General features: G+C 37.0%; 1 protein-coding gene across 1 annotated transcript in view; it reads right to left on the bottom strand.

Moving 5' to 3' along the window:
* Nucleotides 1-18,537, bottom strand: part of DCN (decorin) — a 39,069-nt gene that overhangs the window by 12,660 nt on the left and 7,872 nt on the right. Inside the window, exon 3 of the mRNA XM_042816124.1 lies at nt 4,192-4,304. Coding sequence (XP_042672058.1) covers nt 4,192-4,304 — 113 coding nt within the window. The remainder of the gene's footprint in view (nt 1-4,191; nt 4,305-18,537) is intronic.

Consider the following 18,537-nt stretch of genomic DNA (forward strand, 5'->3'; position numbering starts at 1 on the left):
TGGGTAATCTCACCAAGCCAAAGCTCCTACTGTAGCTGTAGTTTGCACCGAGTTTGAGCTGTCGCTGGGAAGTATTGTGTAACGTGATTTGCACAGATGACCAGAGAACAGCTGGCTCTGTGTTTTATTGCTCCAGTAAAAATAATCCTAATGTTCTGGCATTCTAGAGAACATTTTGACACTACTGTTGTCTACTGGGGCAAGCATTTAGGTCTTTCACTTTATCATAATTTACTTGTTTATTTACTTTATTGCTGTGTTCTTTTAAAATCCTTTTTTTTTTTTTTTAGTTCAGTATTCTGAAACTCTCCTAATTTTTGAAGATCTAAAAGTATTTTTTCCTGCTGTTGTTATGCTCACACAAAAAGATCTTTCTCCCCTGCACATTAAAAAAATATTTCTCATGCATGTTATGTGTTGCACATTGCTTGTTTCTGTGGAAAATCTCATTGTGCATTCTGCACAATGCAAGAAAGTCTGAGAAATGGAATCTCTCTAAGGAAGTGCTGTAGTTCAGAAGGATTAACATCTTCTTTCTCTGAATATTTATCAGGAACCCACTGGAGTTAAAGAATCATTTGGACAATTCTCACAGAAATTTGGCTTGAACTTGAGATATTCCATGATTCTAAGAAGCTCTTAGCTGGAGAGGAGGGAAGTGTCTCTCCATCCTATTATCTACTAAGTGATAGTGGGAATTGAGTTCAGAAGTAGAACTTGGGCAGAGATTTCTGCCTATTGTTTACAGTAAGCTAGTGGTCACTGTACAGTCTTCAATCTCTGATTCAAAGAGCAGCATGTTTACTTAATTTCTCCTTTGATAATGTCTGTGAAAAAGAAACTGAAGCAGTAATAATTCATCCAAAATCTGTGTTCTTTCACTAATATTTTTATCTGTCAGGAAATTTTCTATATCCCTGGAAGGTGTTCTTAGACTTATCGTCAGTTGTTTTAGGCCCTTGTCCTTCCATAGGGAGCCCTTTTCTGATATAAGTAAATAAACAAAAATTGAGGGCATAAAACATTTTTCGTGCAAAAAAACATTTTTTCCATAAAATGTTGCTACAGAGTATTTCAGTTTATTAGCCCATACATTCAACATTGATAATCACTTATTGTGGATATGGTTGTAAATATAAGTCCCTAGCATAGATCTTCTCTATGCAAGTCTTCTATTGTAAATGAAGATCGGTTGGGCTCTGTTGTCTGCTTTGCATACAACATGATGGACATGGTCCATCAACTTAAACTAAGCAATGTTCCATTGGATTTCAGCCCAAAATTGTATTCACCTTCCTTTACTGCACTAACACTATGCCTTTGAAAAATTCCTGTTGCAAAAGCATGCAGTTACTTTTATTTGTGCAATCTTACGCTGATCTCATACACAGTTGTTTCTATTACTTCTTTTCCAAAGTGCCAGGTATTATGCTGGTTTGTTTTGGCTTTGCCACACAGCATGCAACTCCATGTGCTGTTTTTCTAAACTCCTCCTTCAGCTTACTCATGTAGTACTTCAGATTTTTTTTAAACGTCCGTGGGGTCAAAATACTGTACTTTCTCCAGGAGTTTTAATTTGCCTGGAAAATTCTGATAGCTGTGTAAAAAGATTTCTTCTTCCTTTTCCAACACCATTTCTAAATGTTTTGTGATAAGATTAAATCATAAGCAAATAATTTACATAAAATCAGACAATTTTCTGAAACTGCAAAATGTTGTTCTTAGCCCTAAAACAAAATCTTTTAAGGCTTTTTTTCATTATTGTCCTGAGACCTCCAATTAAAGTCTATCTCATGTTTCATTTTTATAGTATGGAGTCTCATTCAGTTTTTTAAAAACAACTTTGACAGCTTGGTCACATTTTTCTGGATCAGTTGAAAACTGTAAAAATATCAGGTATAGCATCACCTTTTACTTTTTGTGTGTCCTCCTTTGCAGGCATATATTATTTGCATTTAAATATTCCCTTAATTGAAACCTTTTATACTTGTTTGCCAAATTCCCCAGCTGCAAATTTGCTCTTTGACCTTCTCACAAAATTTCTTTTTTTTTTACACAGAACATCTTTGTAGTTATTAAGTCCTCTTTTTCTTCCATTTAAGAGCTTAATCAGTTACTTTTGTACTGAAAGAGAAGACGTGGACAAGATAAAGGGATCCCTTTTCTTCTTTTATATTTTAGCACAAACTGAACTGCAATTTGATTTGTTCATGAAAACCGCTTCCAAAACTATTATACCTATGGTAGGTGATGTCTACAGGAATTAGATATGAATTTAAATGGTTTGTTCAAAGGAGTAAACTCATTATGCTTTTTTTTTCTTCATCAAGATGTGTATGAATTGGGATTACAGAGAATTGTTCTTTAAATGCTTATGCTAAGTGATAATTTTATGCAAAATACTGTGCAGTTTCTGTTTATTTCAGATTTTGTAACAGTAAGAGCGACAATTTATGCAATTATTTCTGGTTTAGTAGAGTCTTAAAAGGTTTCATATTTTGGTAGAAGTCCAGAAACTTTTGAACATCACACTGTCAAGTGTAAGGCTATCACAAGTCTGTGATGTGTATCTGAGAATATGATTTTAAAAGTTTATATGTGAGATATATACATATACATCACACACATGCACACACATATCCTTAACACAAAAACAGACCTTTGTCAATAGCAAAACTTTTGAGATATGCTTATCTAAAGGCAATATTCCCCTTTCACTATTGCTTTGAAAAATACTGTAAGTGGAGGGATGAGAATCATTCCCACACCCTTCACAAAGAGAAAAATGATGCCTGCCAAGCATAGAGGTAGTGCTTAGTTGCATAAATGTACATGAGTAAATCATTATTTTGGGGAGGAGATTAAAGAATCCTTTTCCCTTACTGAGAAAATCTAAGAAAATCAGTTTTGTAGGCCATTTAGTAAAACCTATGTTACTGTTGTCATTATTCTGTTTGTTTTCCATTGGTCCCTAAACATGCCTGGCTACTTTTGGGACTAAGGTAAAGAAATGATGTCTTTCCTGAAGTGTCACCTATTTAATTCAATATTAAATTCTATCTGCTTTAATAAGGGAAAGAAAAATATCCATTGAATTAAAGTCAGCAAGATGACATCACTCACAACAGCTTAACTCACAGCACAAGGTATAATGAAGACCTGAGCTGTGTGCCAAGTAGGAAGATATTATCGGTGCCAGTGCTTTTCATATGCAATACCATTTAATGCAGTGTTGTGAGGAAGGATTGGAAAAGACTAGTTGCACTGAAGAGGTTTCTTTGTTTTTTTTTTTGTTTCAACATCCAGTAGATGATCTTCACTGAAAAAAACAGGACACTTCTCCAAGATGAATGAGAACCAAAACAAGCAGGAAGGAAGTAGAGTGTCAAATCTGTTTAGTAGCAAAGCACAAGAATTGGCAAACAAAAATTTGGGGACATAAATCATCTCATTTGAGGTCAGATGTAGACATCTATGCAGCAGTTGCTAAAATTATGTAAGAACTGCATCATGATCTACTCATGCAACTCCCTCCATTACAGTCAGACAGTCACTGTATCCCTAGCAATTGTTCAAAGCTGCTCAGAGAAATTTAAGAGAGAAAAAAGCGCTTATTTGGGTGATAGCAAAGGGAAAGCAGTCAGTAGTGCTGGAAGAGTAGTGTTGTCAGATGTAGATAGATAAGGGTAGACTTTTACTAATAGGCAATTATTGGCAAAACCATAATTTCATTGCAGTGCAGCAGGCAGAATTTTGGCTTGAAAGGATCCCTGAGCTAAAATTAGAAAAGAAAAACTGATGACACAGAGAGTATATAGAGCACTTCATGAGCTCAGGGGCAGGAGGGGAAGGAATATAGTAATGAGTGAGTGATGTGTGAGGGTTGAGAAGTAGCTTTTTTTTTACTAGAAATAATTAAACCACTTTGCCAAAGGAAATAAAAGGTGAGAGAAATTGTGATGGAGAACAGGAGCTGAAGGGAAGGCAAACAATTACAAAGAGATGAAAATTAATGAAGATCTTTAGTGGCATGAGGAAAGGAATTAGAATGAGAATTTATAGACCGGGACGATGGAGGAAGAACACGGAGTATTTAATCAATTTTCCTTAAAAACATGGGTATGAGGCCCAAATCACCTTTTCTGTCTAATTTGTATGTGTGTGTGTTAGTTCAGCCATATATACACTTACATGAAGATTCTTCAAATTCTTGAAATCTCCTTCTTTAATTTCAGTGATTTTGTTGTTCTGTAAATCCAGCAGAGTTGTGTCAGGGGGAAGGTCTTTTGGCACTCTTTCCAGACCTAGGATCAGTGAAAAAAAACCCAAAACAATTGACTTACAATAATTTTCAAACAGCAATCAGTACTTTCCTTAGTTACATTTACCTTTCAGTAAACTTTTCTAGAACTCATTTCCTGAAGAAGCTTATGAAGACTTATTTGACAGAATTTCTGTCTCCAAAGAGGTAAATGGAGTTTTATTTTGCAATGTCAAATCGAAATTTTTCTATTAACATTTTCATTATGCCCTTTTCTGAAAATATATCTGAGCTATATCTTGAGTTTGCCAAAAATATTTCTAATGCATTTAACCCTATTGAATTTTGTGAATAAAAATTGCTTTCAGAAAGAAATATGGCATTTATTGATTTCGCTGTGTGTTAGTCTTTTTGGATAGAGAACATTTTCTGCTATTTCAAGGGTAGCAGATTTTTTTTTATTGAAAGAAGGGTGGTTGCTAATTATAAGCATTTCCAGAAAAAATATTGTTTGTTTGACAGTAGCTAAATAACTTGCAGTTAAGTCCACCTTAAAAAAAAAAAGGCACAAAACCCCCACTTTTCTGTCAGCTGAAACTGCGTCCAAGTTTTCTGGAGAACAAATCTCTTGGTTTCTCTACAACTGCCAAAAGAACATCAGACAGTTTAAATTAAAGACTCTCTTTGGGACTATTTTCTGAATAGCTGATATATAAGTCCAGTGAAGTAATGGAAATTAAATTATTTAGTGTTAAATAACACTCACTTTACCCAGCTTTCCTTTCATAGTGTGACTTGGAATACAGCAAATTAATAATAGTCAGTCTGATTTACCACAGAGTTAATGTTTCTTTCCTAGCTTGTCCTGTTATTAAAATGAACCAAAGTAAAATAAATAAAAACAAAATAAAATTTAAAAAAACAACAGAATGTGAAATGAACAAATGAACAGCTGGTAGAAATACTTGACAGACATTAATGAAGACTCAGTATGGGCATCTGACAGAAGTAGTTATCACCAGGTAAAATACCAATAACATTTTCAAGAAACATTTCTGAAGCTATACTCAGAGTTTCCTTGGAATGATGTCTATAAGTATCAGCAGTGTCTCCTCAACATGTCTGTGGACTGCATAACAAATACTGTTTTCAGCTGAAAAATGTATGTATATTTTGACTATCTTTTAAAATAAGTATACTTTAATCTAATAAATGGGACTGCAGAGACCTTAAGATATTTTTGTCCAAACAGGTTGTTCACAAAGGCTGTTGAGTTTTCATCTATGGAGATGTTCAAAACACAGCCCTGAGCAACCTGCTGTAATGGACCTTGCAATGACAGGATACTGTCTGAAGACATTTTCTCCAAACTGAAAAAAAAAATCTGTGATTCTGTGGTGTTTAATAGACAAAAAAAAAAAAGAAAAAATTAGTCTTATTTTAAATTATTATGGCAAATCATGAAAAGAATGGTGTATTTGGCACCATACTTAGTGCTTCTAACTTGCGTGAAGAGCTCAACTTTTGAAGTGTTTGCTTCCTAGATTTAAGTGATGTCTGTACAGAACATATTCTATTGTCCAGATGCTATAAAAAGTTTTGGTTTTTTTAATTTAAAGAAATCCTAACCACTCTTCCAATTTATTTATTTATTTATTTATTTATTTTGCCATCCGTAAGTTCCCAAATATTAACTAAAGGAGTATAAAAATGTACATGAGTTTAATATTTAGTAAAACTGACTACAATATCGGTTAGCCTGGCTGAATCACATCATAACCAAAACGTTTTAAGAAGAATCTTCCAGCCTAGAATGAATGAGTAAAAGCATATACTGCATATAAAATGACAAGAGCCAAAGCTCAGATCTCCTACTATTCACCTTACTGATTTTCAGCACATGAATAGATCACAGAGCTTGGGGTTCTTCATATTCCTAAAATAGTGTTTTCTCATTTAGACATGGAGTTCAATTGTTCTGTAGGCAAAACTCTCATTACTTTCAGAAGTGTAGGACTAGACCTCCAAATATACACAAATGTAATACCATATAATTTGCATGTTGTTTCTGGACAGTTTCTGCCCTCAGCAGACAACAGTGATGTCAGCAACTAAAAATTCTCTCCCAAAAAGCACTGTTTGTTTAAGATCATAATTGTTGTGAAAAGTTTTCACAGTCTAGCAACTTTAGAGTATTTTTCACATACAAATGCAAAAAATTACTGAATTATTTAAATACAAAGTAATATTAGCATGTTCTAGCTGTCAGTACATTCATATTAAAAACACTGGCATTTGCAATTTAAGTGCTTATGGCAGAAACCGGGGTACACGAGAGTTGCACAGCTGTACATTATTGGATGTCCTTGGAATATACTTTGTAAGAACACTTGGACTGCTGTTAAAGGGGTGATTTGCTAAAGACTAAGCTTCAAATTAAATTTCCAGCTGTACATCTCAAGCTTCACGTGTCAGTTTCTACAAGCTGAAGTATTTTCTGTGAATAAGGTAGAACTGATAATGTCATAGCTCTGAAGTTAAACTGTGTTTCATATTATAACAATAAAACAAATATAATGAAATAACCTTCAGTGAAAAGTGATTTTATAAAAGCTTCCTATCTTGTATTGAAAACTATGATGTATGTAGCTCCACATACAAAGAATATATCTTCCACCCTTAAAATACAAACTTGTTGTACTATTTCATATGCATACATACGCATACTCGGTTATTTATTTCCTGAAACCACATTAAAAAATGGTTCAGAAAACAGCAGTAGATGTGACATTTGTTTTTTCTTGATTTGTCTGAGTTTTGAATATGGGAGAGCAGAGCATCATGCTCCATATGGAGGAACACAGGATGTACCTCTGGTGCCATAGAGATGTAATATTAGCTTTAAGTAGTATAGTACATCCACTAAATGACAGCTACATAAAATGCATCTGCCCAGTGAAATAAAAGTTTGTAAATACGTGGATCTGGACACCTCCTTATAAAATCAGCAGTTAAATAATTCCGGATTAAATTGTATTTGACTTGTGGACTGGATCCAAGTGTTTTGACACTTGTCACTTCTACATGAGCTTTCAAGTCTCTACAGAGACAGGTAGATCTCCAGATAGCTACACGTAGGAGTTACATGTAGAATTACCTTTGCCCAGGCAGATTTTTGGATTCTTCTGTATGGAAGACAGAGGAGTTTAGAGGATGACTGTGGGCTGCCCTTATTTCTGAGAAACACACGTGATGTCCACATACTTCTGAAAACAATTTTTTGTGTGACTCTATGTCCACCAACAAATGCCTTCCAGTGAAATTTATGTAGTACCAACCAAAAGGGGAACGAATACAGTAAAATGCCAACTGAGTCACTTCCTGAATTATTTTAAAACCAGTTCATACAAGTGTTCCAGCTTTTAGTTTTATTTTTTAATACATATATACTTAAGCTTGCTTCTTAAAAAGCTGCATGAAAACCCTTCATAGCAGTCTGAATTTTTATCAAATAATCACTACTATACAGCTTGGTAATCTGGAAATGTTTCAGGTCTCTGTTTTCTAAGATTAACTTAAAACTGAGTAAAGATTTAGATTTTTCTGCCTCTCCTACTGTCTGCTAAATTGTTAAATGTCTGGCTTTATTTATTTTCATTGAATAAAAGTGAATCAGTTATTTTTTAAGCTTGTAACTGTATTTTAAAAATTCACAAATAAGCAAAAAATGGTATAACCCCACCCTCCCAAAATACTTGCTTATACTGAAATCAAGAGCCTAAGGATTCTCAAAATATATGGGATCTAATGAGCCAGTTTGTGTTTCTTTAGTTAGGCAGCTATTGCCATTGGCATTAAAGTAGTACTTGAGGAGAAAATGTCTTCCTCATACAAGCTAAAAAACTATAAATTCCAATTATCATCTGCAAATTGGACCAGATCAGTATCATGCTCTACAGATTTCAATATGCAGATTTTTTTTTCTATTCTACCTCATGAACTTATGAGTACTCAGTGAGTCTCGTCAGCATACCTGTATATGTCACAGAATCATCATAGAATCATAGAATGGCCTGGGTTGAAGAGGACCACAATGATCATCCAGTTTCAACCCCCCTGCTATGTGCAGGGTCACCAACCACCAGACCAGGCTGCCCAGAGCCACATCCAGCCTGGCCTTGAATGCCTCCAGGGATGGGGCATCCACAGCCTCCTTGGGCAACCTGTTCCAGTTCCAGCATCACCACCCTCTGTGTGAAGAACTTCCTCCTAAAATCTAACCTAAATCTCCCCTGTTTCAGTTTAAAACCATTCCTCCTTGTCCTATCACTATCCACCCTTTTAAACAGCTGTTCCCCCTCCTGTTTATACGCTCCCTTCAAGTACTGGAAGGCCACAATGAGGTCTCCCTGGAGCCTTCTCCAAGCTAAACAAGCCCAGTTCCCTCAGCCTTTCCTCATAGGAGAGGTGCTCCAGCCCTCTGATCATCTTAGTGGCCCTCCTCTAGACTTGTCCCAAGAGCTCCATGTCTTTCTTGTACTGGGGGCCCCAGGCCTGGATGCAGTACTCCAAATGGAGCCTCACAAGAGCTGAGTAGAGGGGGACAATCACCTCCTTCTCCCTGCTGGCCACCCCTTTTTTAATGCAGTTCGGATAGTTCAGATCACAGTTGGCCTTCCGGGCTGCAAGTGCACCCTGCTGGCTGATGCCTAGTTATATATATGTATCTATATGCATATCCTATCTATATGATAATACTTCCAGAGCAGAATATGCCATAGGACTATAAAAAGAAAAAAGTGTAGATAAGCTTGAAATACTTCCTTTTAGTATATATAGTCAGTATCAGTTGCACTTTTATTTTCCCTGGAAGAAGCTTTCTTAACACTACATCACAGATGCTTGGAATAACTAATGCGATTAAATGCATCAGAGGGATGTCTAACAGAGCTGGATGATCAGAAGATTTCAATCACACAGTCAAGGACCCACACTCACTTTTAGAAGTGTAGTGAAGGAAACACTCAACTACAGCCATATAGAAGATGTTCAGAGGAGAGCATTTCTCAGGTCCAGAAACCCCTCTGTAGTGAGAGGATTGAGAAATCAGGCTTGTCTCAATGAGAGCCTATCTATCTGGTGTGTAGTGTTTTGTCATGATTTTTTAAGTAATTTAGATTTATGTGATTGTAATGCCTTTCTGATTGTTTGTGCTTTACCACCTGGAGAAGACAGTCCCATGGGTCTGGAGATTTTATGAAACCAGAAACTAGGTAGAAACAAGCCAAGCTAATGACACAGTGAGGCTAAGGCTGGCATAATTCAGTCTTTACCGAGTCCCAGAGAGAGCAGAGAGAAGTGGACAGTCATCTCCAGCATGGTGGTACGCCAGCCCAACTCACATACGCTGCCATCTAGCTGGCCAAGCAGGTGTAGGAGATGTAGCAAGGATTTGGGAATAGTCCGAGGACTAAAGGAGATTAGGGATTTTGGTATACAAGGCAAACTCCGTTACTTCTGCAGCACAGGGAATTATGCACTCAGCTGCAGGAGCTGTGACCAACCAGTTGTGGAACTGTTTAACCCCCAGAATGACAGGGATGGCTTTTGAGCCCCACTCACTGTGAAGGGGATTCAGTTTGCTCCTCCAGTTTCTCAGAAGTGAGAGTATGCAGCTTGGCATGAAGCCATGTTTCTGCTGAAGCCATACAGCTCTGTAGAAAAGGAATGCAAGATTTATGAGGCTAGCGAGAGAAACGAAGCAAATGGGAGTCTGAATCTGTAGCTCAGAGATGAGGACACTTCCCTGGGAACTGCGTCTTTGCAGTGCTGAGACCACATAGTCAAAATAACAAAAAGAGAACTGTGCCAATTACAAACTACTTAATGCAGCAGTTTGCTACGTTTTTTTTCTTTCTTTTTCTTTTTTTGTTTTTTTGGGTTTTTTTCCCCATGTTCTCCTATTTTACAACAACTGAGGATGGGGCTTATTCTGCTGGAAAATCCTTCCCTTCCCCATCTGGGAGAAGGGGTCAAAAGGCAGAGGGAGATCTGAACTCTGCAGCTCAGATACATGTGTTATTACATCCCAACACTCACAATTATTATCATAGGGGCCATAAAATGGGGCTCTTTTCAAGTCCGCTTCAGTTTCCACTAACAGCTGCTGCCAGCTGAGGAATTTGGCCTGAGCTACGTGTAATTCCCAGCCGTGGTCATCAGTGGCTGCTCTCCCGGCAGAGGAGGCCTCTCTGGCAGCTGTCTGTGCTTCCTCTGCTGTGTGTTCTCCCTGCTCCAAGCCGGGCTCTGCCTTGTCCCACAGTGGGCAGCAGCCCTCCTTCCCTGCCTCCCTCCCTCCCAGGGGTGAATGCCCTTGGTGGTGCCTTGAGTGGACGCTGGGATGCATGGGGTGAATGGCAAGCTTATGGGTTCAGCAGTCTTGGCTGTGGATAATCATAGGACTTAGAAAAGTTCACTGAAGCTTTCCCAGGCTGTGTACTTGAGTATTTACTGGAAATATGTTCTCTATTGTGTAGAATTTGAAAATAAGATTAATTTCATAATTTGCACCCAACCATCCAGAAAAATAAGAAACAATTGTCCTTCTTTGCTGAGAAGTATCCACAGACTCCTTCTCTCCCCCAGTTTCAAAGTAAAAGTCTGTTCTCTGCATTTCTCATTCCCTGTGAAATTGTCAGTTCTAATGACTACTTTATTAGTTAATTTAAAAAAAATCTGAAAAAGTGGAGAACTATTTTTCTCATACGATTGTTCTAAAAAGGAGTGTCCACTTTTGAACATTTGAAACTTAAAATGCATCTTCTTAAAGGGGACTGATAACCATTTTCAGATGTTTTTCCTGCTTTCAGTCCATAAGATTCATTATCCATTAAGATCCATTTCGGGCTTATTTTCTTCACAGATTATTTTTGTATACCTCTGACCTTTCCCTTATGAAAAGAGTGAGAAAATGAAATCCATCCCCTGCTGAGAAGGTCTCTCCCAGAAGTAGATCTACAGATACACCACTACCCTGGTTTTGTTTTGTTTTGTTTTGTTTTCCCAAAAAACATTTCACAAAATTGCAGAATCATGACAATGTATAACATTGCTTCCCAGAACAGAATGAAGAACACCAAAAAAAAAAGTAATAAAATCACACACTGTGATCAACTGCTCAATTATCTATTATGATAGCGCTAATAATTGAAAAAGTCACAGAAAAGGTTTTAAAATGTGTGCATAGCTTATCTGCTCGCTTCCATTTCCACCCACTCTGTGTAGTGAACACATATTTCAGAGTATAAAAGATATTACAAGCTACAGATGTTATGAATTATTTTTCAGCGTTAGTCACATTTCTGGTACAGATAGATTCAGTCTCCTGGCTCTGAACACTCATACCAAGAAGTAATGATGTGTCCTTAAAACTCAAAATCAAGGAAATTCCTTTTCTGTGTTCTTTCTAACTGACTGTTAATTTCAAAGGTCTGGAAGATTTATACCTTATCAAGAAGCAGAGATTTATCTTAGAAAGGCAGAAAAGTATTTTGAAAAAAATCATGAGCCTTCAGGGATGAAGGCATTATATGACACAATCAAACATCGTGAGATTTCTGAAGTAACTGCTAGAATTGCCAAGATTGCAGTACTGTCGTGATTACTGACATAAAACATCCCATCAGAGAACAGCAACAGTCCTGTGTGATTTGTATAATCTGCCAGCACGTTGTAATTGTGACTTCAATCACTGTGGATGCAATGCAGATGTACTACCCATGACTACTCATGCATTGAGGTGAAATCTGTATTTCTTACATGTATTTAGAGTAGTTAGAACAGACCATTTCAGTGACTCGTAAAAGTGAACACTATCTAACACTAAATTTTTTAACAATCCTTTGGAGTAAGGATGTTTTCCTGATTCATGGTTCAAGCAGCAGGCAATAGATACTAATCTAAAGACACCACTCTAAATACTTGCTTTGGAATGTACCAGAATTAGCACTAACACAAAGAGGCAGGAATAAAGAGCAGTCTGGGGAGATCTCTTCTACTTTCCAGTGAACTTACACCTTTCTTCTCTGACCACATGCCCATAGTTTTATTATGACCTGCTGCCACTATACAGACATGGTTAGCTCTGTTCCTTTTTCTTTCCCATTCTTACTTCCCAGTGGTAAAGAATTAGTATGATCTCCTCAGTTTGAAGGCATGTAAATCCTATTTGAGCTTATGGAAATAAATTGTATCATAATCCTGTTTGGCTGTTTCAGTTATGTCTTTGTTCATATACGTCTTATACAAAGATATTCGGTAAAGGGTCATGGTTTTTTTGAGAGAGAGTGGATGTTGCACTAGCACAAACATCATTCTTCCATGTTAACCTAAAATAGGAATTCCTTGAGAGCCAGTTTAGCTTCTGAGGCTCACACTGGAGTGCTAGAAGGGAAAACATTTATTGGAAAATGAACTTCTGGACTCTGTGATTAGCTGTGTCCAAAGTGAAGATTCTCCAGCACAGAAACTGAGGTCATCCTGGGCTTTCACATGTTAGATGATGCAAACGATGCAGAAGGAGCTGGTTCTAGGATGACCTATTACTCATTGCTGTTGTGATTATGATGTATTACAGAAATAGGCTGCAAAGTCATTTATATTTGCATATCTTAAATACTGTAGCATTTATATAAATAACTTGCCCATTCATCTTGCCATTAAAATACATAAAGCTTACAAGAAATGAGGTGGACAGAAGTAGTTTCTGGTTTTCACTGTGTTGCTTATTTATTGCATTCTCTTTCATAGTGAAATAAGAACTGCAATCACCTTCTACTTAACAGTTTTTTGTAGCAATACAGAGTCACTCCAACCAGATTCCTGGGAAATGAACAAAAGGCTGATAAAGTGCACTCCTGGGTGCCCTCACTTAAGAGCATGCAAAGAGATTGCACAAGGAACATTCAAATACTGTTTTTCATCTTTTTCTTTCTTTATAGAATGCCTAAGTCAGTAGTTTTGCCTGTGTAGCAAGAATAACCCTGTTGACAAGTGGACACAGACCTGTTGAACACTGTAAGTCCCTTGAGTTGTACAAAAGCACCAAAAGCACCAAAACACACAAGCCTCCCCCTCATCACCACCAGTTGCAAGTACAGTCTTTGGTCTTTAAAGTCTCTGGGTTCACTGTTTCCATTTCTTCCCTTGCTGAGAATCCAATGAGAAATTTCCACTCCCCCTGTTTTCCTTTCCTACTGTAAAGGACAATAATGCCTTGCAGGAATAAGCCATAAAATGTAATGCAACTGGACAGAACTTGAATTCTAACATTTGCTAATACTATTTGTCAGGACAAACACAAAAAGCAGGAAAAATAAGTTTCAAAAGAATGTGTGAGATATTATAAAGCATATACTTTTAGACTTCAACTTTAAGAACATATAAAAACCTTAAGAAAAAACAACTTTTATTCCTGTAATCACATGACAGATCCAGGATATGGATAAGGTAAAACACAGACCAGTGAGCCTGAAGTTAATAAGGAAGAATTAGAAATGTCAAAACTTGTTTAGAAAGAGGTGTTTTGAAGACTTGTTTAAAAATAGATACTTTTCTAAATACCACAGTAATTGGGCTTGGTAAAAGTGGTTTTCCTGAGAATGGCAGTTTCTTACTATTATCGTTGGTGGCTTCAAGTAGGACACAGACTCCTAGATCACATTCCTTTTTGCAGAGTGAACACTGAGAAAGAACTCTTGGAGTCCTTATGTCTTCCTAGGACATGGCGGAGTCTTTAGCAGGTGAGCAGCACAGTCTTCATATGTTGAAAATATGAATAGCTCCTAAATAGTTATACATTATCAAACACTACATCCTATACAGATATTAAGAACTTAATACACATATTATAGATTTCAGTAGCATTAGTAGATATCAGTAGTGATTCTTTGGTATGTTTCAAGTGCTTCAATCACCTGCTATGTTTTTTAATGTCACAACAATTAATTCAAGTTTTATTATCCATCTATTAGTTATTTATTTGTACAGTGGGATATATTAGAAACCAGCCCTTTTCATATTCTGATCCAGAAAACAGTCACTTCTCATACAACCTGTATTTGGCAGTCAAGATTACCATTCCCTCTACTAGGCCATATTAAATGATGTTCCTTAGTCTAAACCAAGCAAACAAATATAAAATCATCCAAAAAAAAAACAACAAAAAAAAACCTCACCAAAACAATAGTCAACCAAGCAAACAAACCCAAAAGATGAGTGTAACAGTTACCTTTGAAGCAGGAAATGAAAAAATAAAGTATATAATTAGAATGGACTAACTTTCATCCAGAATCATATCTGTCAACTGGAACTGGAACATCAGCAATTCAGGTTAAACTAGTAAAACTAGTGGCAATGCAACAAGGCCTGCCTATTGCTCTTGCAGAGGAGAAACCCAATCATAGTTTATAAATACAGAGAATCCTACATCTAGCCAGGTTGTTGTTTGTGGATTTTTTGTTTTTCCTGAAAACTTCTCAAGAGGGTGTTCTAATTATTTTGTTCTTAATAATTTTTCAGGACTTACTGAGTATAGGGCTTTCTTTTGTGCCCATTTAAACTTCCAGTTAAAAAATAAATGGTATGTAAACAGAATAAATACTAAAAATTTAATAATCTGGGTCAAATTTATTGAAAAATAATGCTGTTAACCTGTTACTTCTTCAGTCTTTAATTCTATCACACATATCTTCATTAATTTGAAAATCAGTTGTATAGCCTCAAATGACCATTGAGGCCTTCTAATGATAGTCTAATTTCTCCTTTCAGTCACCTTAGGCAGGAAGAACTGCCCTGTGCCCTATGATTGTGAGAGAGACCAGATGACTCTTAGGTAACAAACATTACCTGAAATGATACCTTCTATATCTTATCTGTAATACCTCATATAGATCCTCAAGTTTGATATCCAATATGTCTCAGTCTTACAATTCGCCTAATTATCACATAATATTATAATTATTTTAGCCCAATTATTGTTTATAATAATTATTATAAGCTTAACGATTTCTGTGTGAATACAGCACAAGTTTTGTTTTAATAAAGAATATCCAGAAAGGCATTTAGTCTTAGTTTCAGGGCCATTATATTATTACATAGAGGCTACTATTTGTATAAGCAGCAATATTCTCCTAGATTTCACAGTACCATTTTCATTGATCACATTTCTTGTTAGATATAGATGTAGGAAAAGGAATAAATCTCCAGCCCTTATTGTTGGAAGAAAGAAAATAAATGAAACATGGAATAATGTAACTTAAATTTTCATCAATTAAGATGTCAATTAACAAAAATTTGTTTAAAAAGTATATTTCTTAATATCTTGTCATTTAATGATTCATGATTTTTCTTACTGCACTTTTAGAAACTCACTGGATTTCAAGCTAAACGTTTAGCTTTAAAAATTCTGTTTTTGTAAGGATGGTAAAGATTCAAATAACAGCAGGGAGTAACCCTATCTGTTTTCTGGAGCTCATAAAATGATTGAGACTGATCACCAATAAGGTAAGTATTTCTTATTCTATGTTCTATAATATATTTTATATGTTTTCTATAAGAATATTTTGTGTTGACTATGGACGTTCGAATCAAAGTATGTCCCAAAGGAGTTAATTTCCTTAAAAAGGAGAGATGAGGTTCCCAAGAAAGAAGTGAAAATCACAGGAAGATCAGAAAATTGGTGTTCAGATGCTTCTGGAATATTTTACACAAGGAGAAAAATTGCCTTCTGTCAACAAATAAATTAGCTGTTGACACGTTACCATGGTTCGAGTATTGAAGAGCCATCATTTAATACAATGTAGACACTTGATATCTTCAGATAAACTGACTCATGTTACTGGATCCCTGGAATAATGCTTTACACATCTGTGAGCTTTTCTCCCGCTGATCTCAAAGTGCTCTTCAAATACAATCCAGTGCCCATGCTGAGCTTTAATACACCCTTCTTTACAGCTGGAGAAAACTTGCCTTTCTGAGCTGTGACTAAAGATTCCATTTAAGATATAATACTGCTTCAACTTTAATTACTAAAGCCTGCATGGATGCTCACGGCAAGAAAGCTGGAGGAAGCCTCAACCCTGTAAAGTCTCTAAGGAAGTCAGTGTTACTGCATCCTGAAGAGAACTTACACTGATCACTTCCTAAGGGGCTGTCAGACTCATCTGAAGGTGAAGTGAACATGCTTAGGGAGCATTCTGCATTTGCCACATTTGCTGAATAAATTCACATGGCCTCCTGCCTTTGCTTGAGATACTCTTTGGGAAGCTGGGACTTAAACTGAACTGTTAAACCTTGCTAAGGTTTCATGAGGCATATTTGCTTAACAGCGATGTCTTCCCTATGTTTATTATTTTGCAACATGGCAAGCTTCCTCTCACCAGCTGTATTGGCCACTCTGCAGTGCATGTTAATAAGGAAGACAGTAACCTCAATGGAAAATCCAGCTATGGCATAGTAATGTCTTCACTGAAGCATGGTTAAAAAATGATTCTATGACTTCCTTTTAGCAATGGGAGGGAAACTCAGAAAAAGGCAGCACTTTCATAAAAGTATTGCAGAGATCCTTGAGCCCGCTGCACAAAGGTAATTAATTTCACATGAGGTAGGCACACTGGGTCCTGTTCTCAATATGTCAGTAACTGCACCTCTGAGAGAATTCTTCTTCAGGGTGTGAGAAGACAGTGTTCTCCTTCCTGCTAGTCCAGCTTTTGGCTTGGAGGCAAAATAAATTAATTCAGAGGTATGTGCTTAGGAAGATTTGACTGAAGCTTGAAAATACAAGAACGAAAAAATTCAGCTGACACTAGTGTAACTGGACCACCAGGCATTTTTTTCACTGCTTTTTTAGAATTCGGATTTTTTTTTCTTTTCCAATATTCCTATCCAATCCTCATGAGAAGTGGCAACTGGACAAAAAAGACTTAACAATTAAAGGAAAAAACCTGATCTCTGGATCCTGGATGTAATAGCTGTTGTGTTTTGGTTTTTTTTTTTCACATAAGTCTAAGTCAGGTACTGAGCTTCTTCCTTATGCAGCAGGAGTTTAGAAATAGTAAATGTCCCTTTGAGGACAAAATGAGGCATACAGAGGAAGAGAAAGCCCACGTTAGGTCTTTCAGATGCCTTTCTTTGACCTGCCCTCTGCACCCAGCTGCAAGGGGCCCCTTCTTCCAGGCTAGAGTGTGAGTGCAAGACAGGATCCAGATTTCAGTTTTCCTTTGTGGACAGGGATTTAATTCAGTATGTTCTTAATAAGTCCTTGGGAGGAGTCTTGTTATTGCCTGCAGCTTTTCTTCAATTAGTACTCGTGGGACGAGATGATTAAATGTGATAATTTTAGGGGGGAGAGATAACTAATTTGGTTGGGTAGGAAATGCCTAAAGCTGCAGGGAAAGGCAAGCCAGGAGTGGTGGTTTGCAGGGAGGCGCAAGCACGCTAGGTCATCGTGGCAGCACCTTCACTGTTCCCAAAGAAATGCTGAACTCTCAAAGCTAGCTCCTGGCTTTCCAAGAGTAATAAGGTAAATCTGATCTAGATGGAGACTGAGTCACACAGATATGGACTTGAGACTGGAAGAGTGTGAAGCAGAGGCATACTCAGTTGTCCTATCCCTGCCCTCAGGGCCAACCTGCATCCTGATGAGCCTTTCATTTGGGCCAGGCCCCAAAGTGGCTGTTGTAACTACATGTGGTAGGGATGGGTAAAACTTCATGCCAAGGCTGGAAAACTGAATGGTTATAACTTCCCTGAGCTCTGCCAGGGAAATATTACTTATTTTGCTGTGCCATGTATTTGAACCCCAGAGAGATTTTTCTTCTGTGCCCAGAGGATGGATGTTATCAGCCCAGCTGCTTCAAAAGCACTGTCTTCTCATTCCAGTATCTGCATTGTGTGGGCTTAAACCAAGCTGAAAATGTATTTCTTATCTCTCTCAAAATTATCTGGGCAACACAGAACTGTAGCTTTAATCACTTTATTCCCAAATCTCCCTGACAGTATGGAACTTTATTAACCCAGAAGCAACAGTATGCAGGGCAATCTTTTGGAAATCATGACTCTGAGGGGGAACTGAATGAATGTGGGAGCAAGTATAAAAACAAAGGGCTCCAGTGTGAATAACTCTACTTTTTAAACTGAATTCAATTTAGCAGAATTGAAACAGACTTGGGAAAAGTTCCTAAAATATCTTAAATTCCAACAGTGTTATCCAGTATAAC

Source organism: Centrocercus urophasianus, unplaced genomic scaffold (assembly GCF_019232065.1).
Source record: "Centrocercus urophasianus isolate 14NV4802_14NV808 unplaced genomic scaffold, USGS_Curo_1.0 seq_15, whole genome shotgun sequence".
NCBI classification, from domain to species: domain Eukaryota; kingdom Metazoa; phylum Chordata; class Aves; order Galliformes; family Phasianidae; genus Centrocercus; species Centrocercus urophasianus.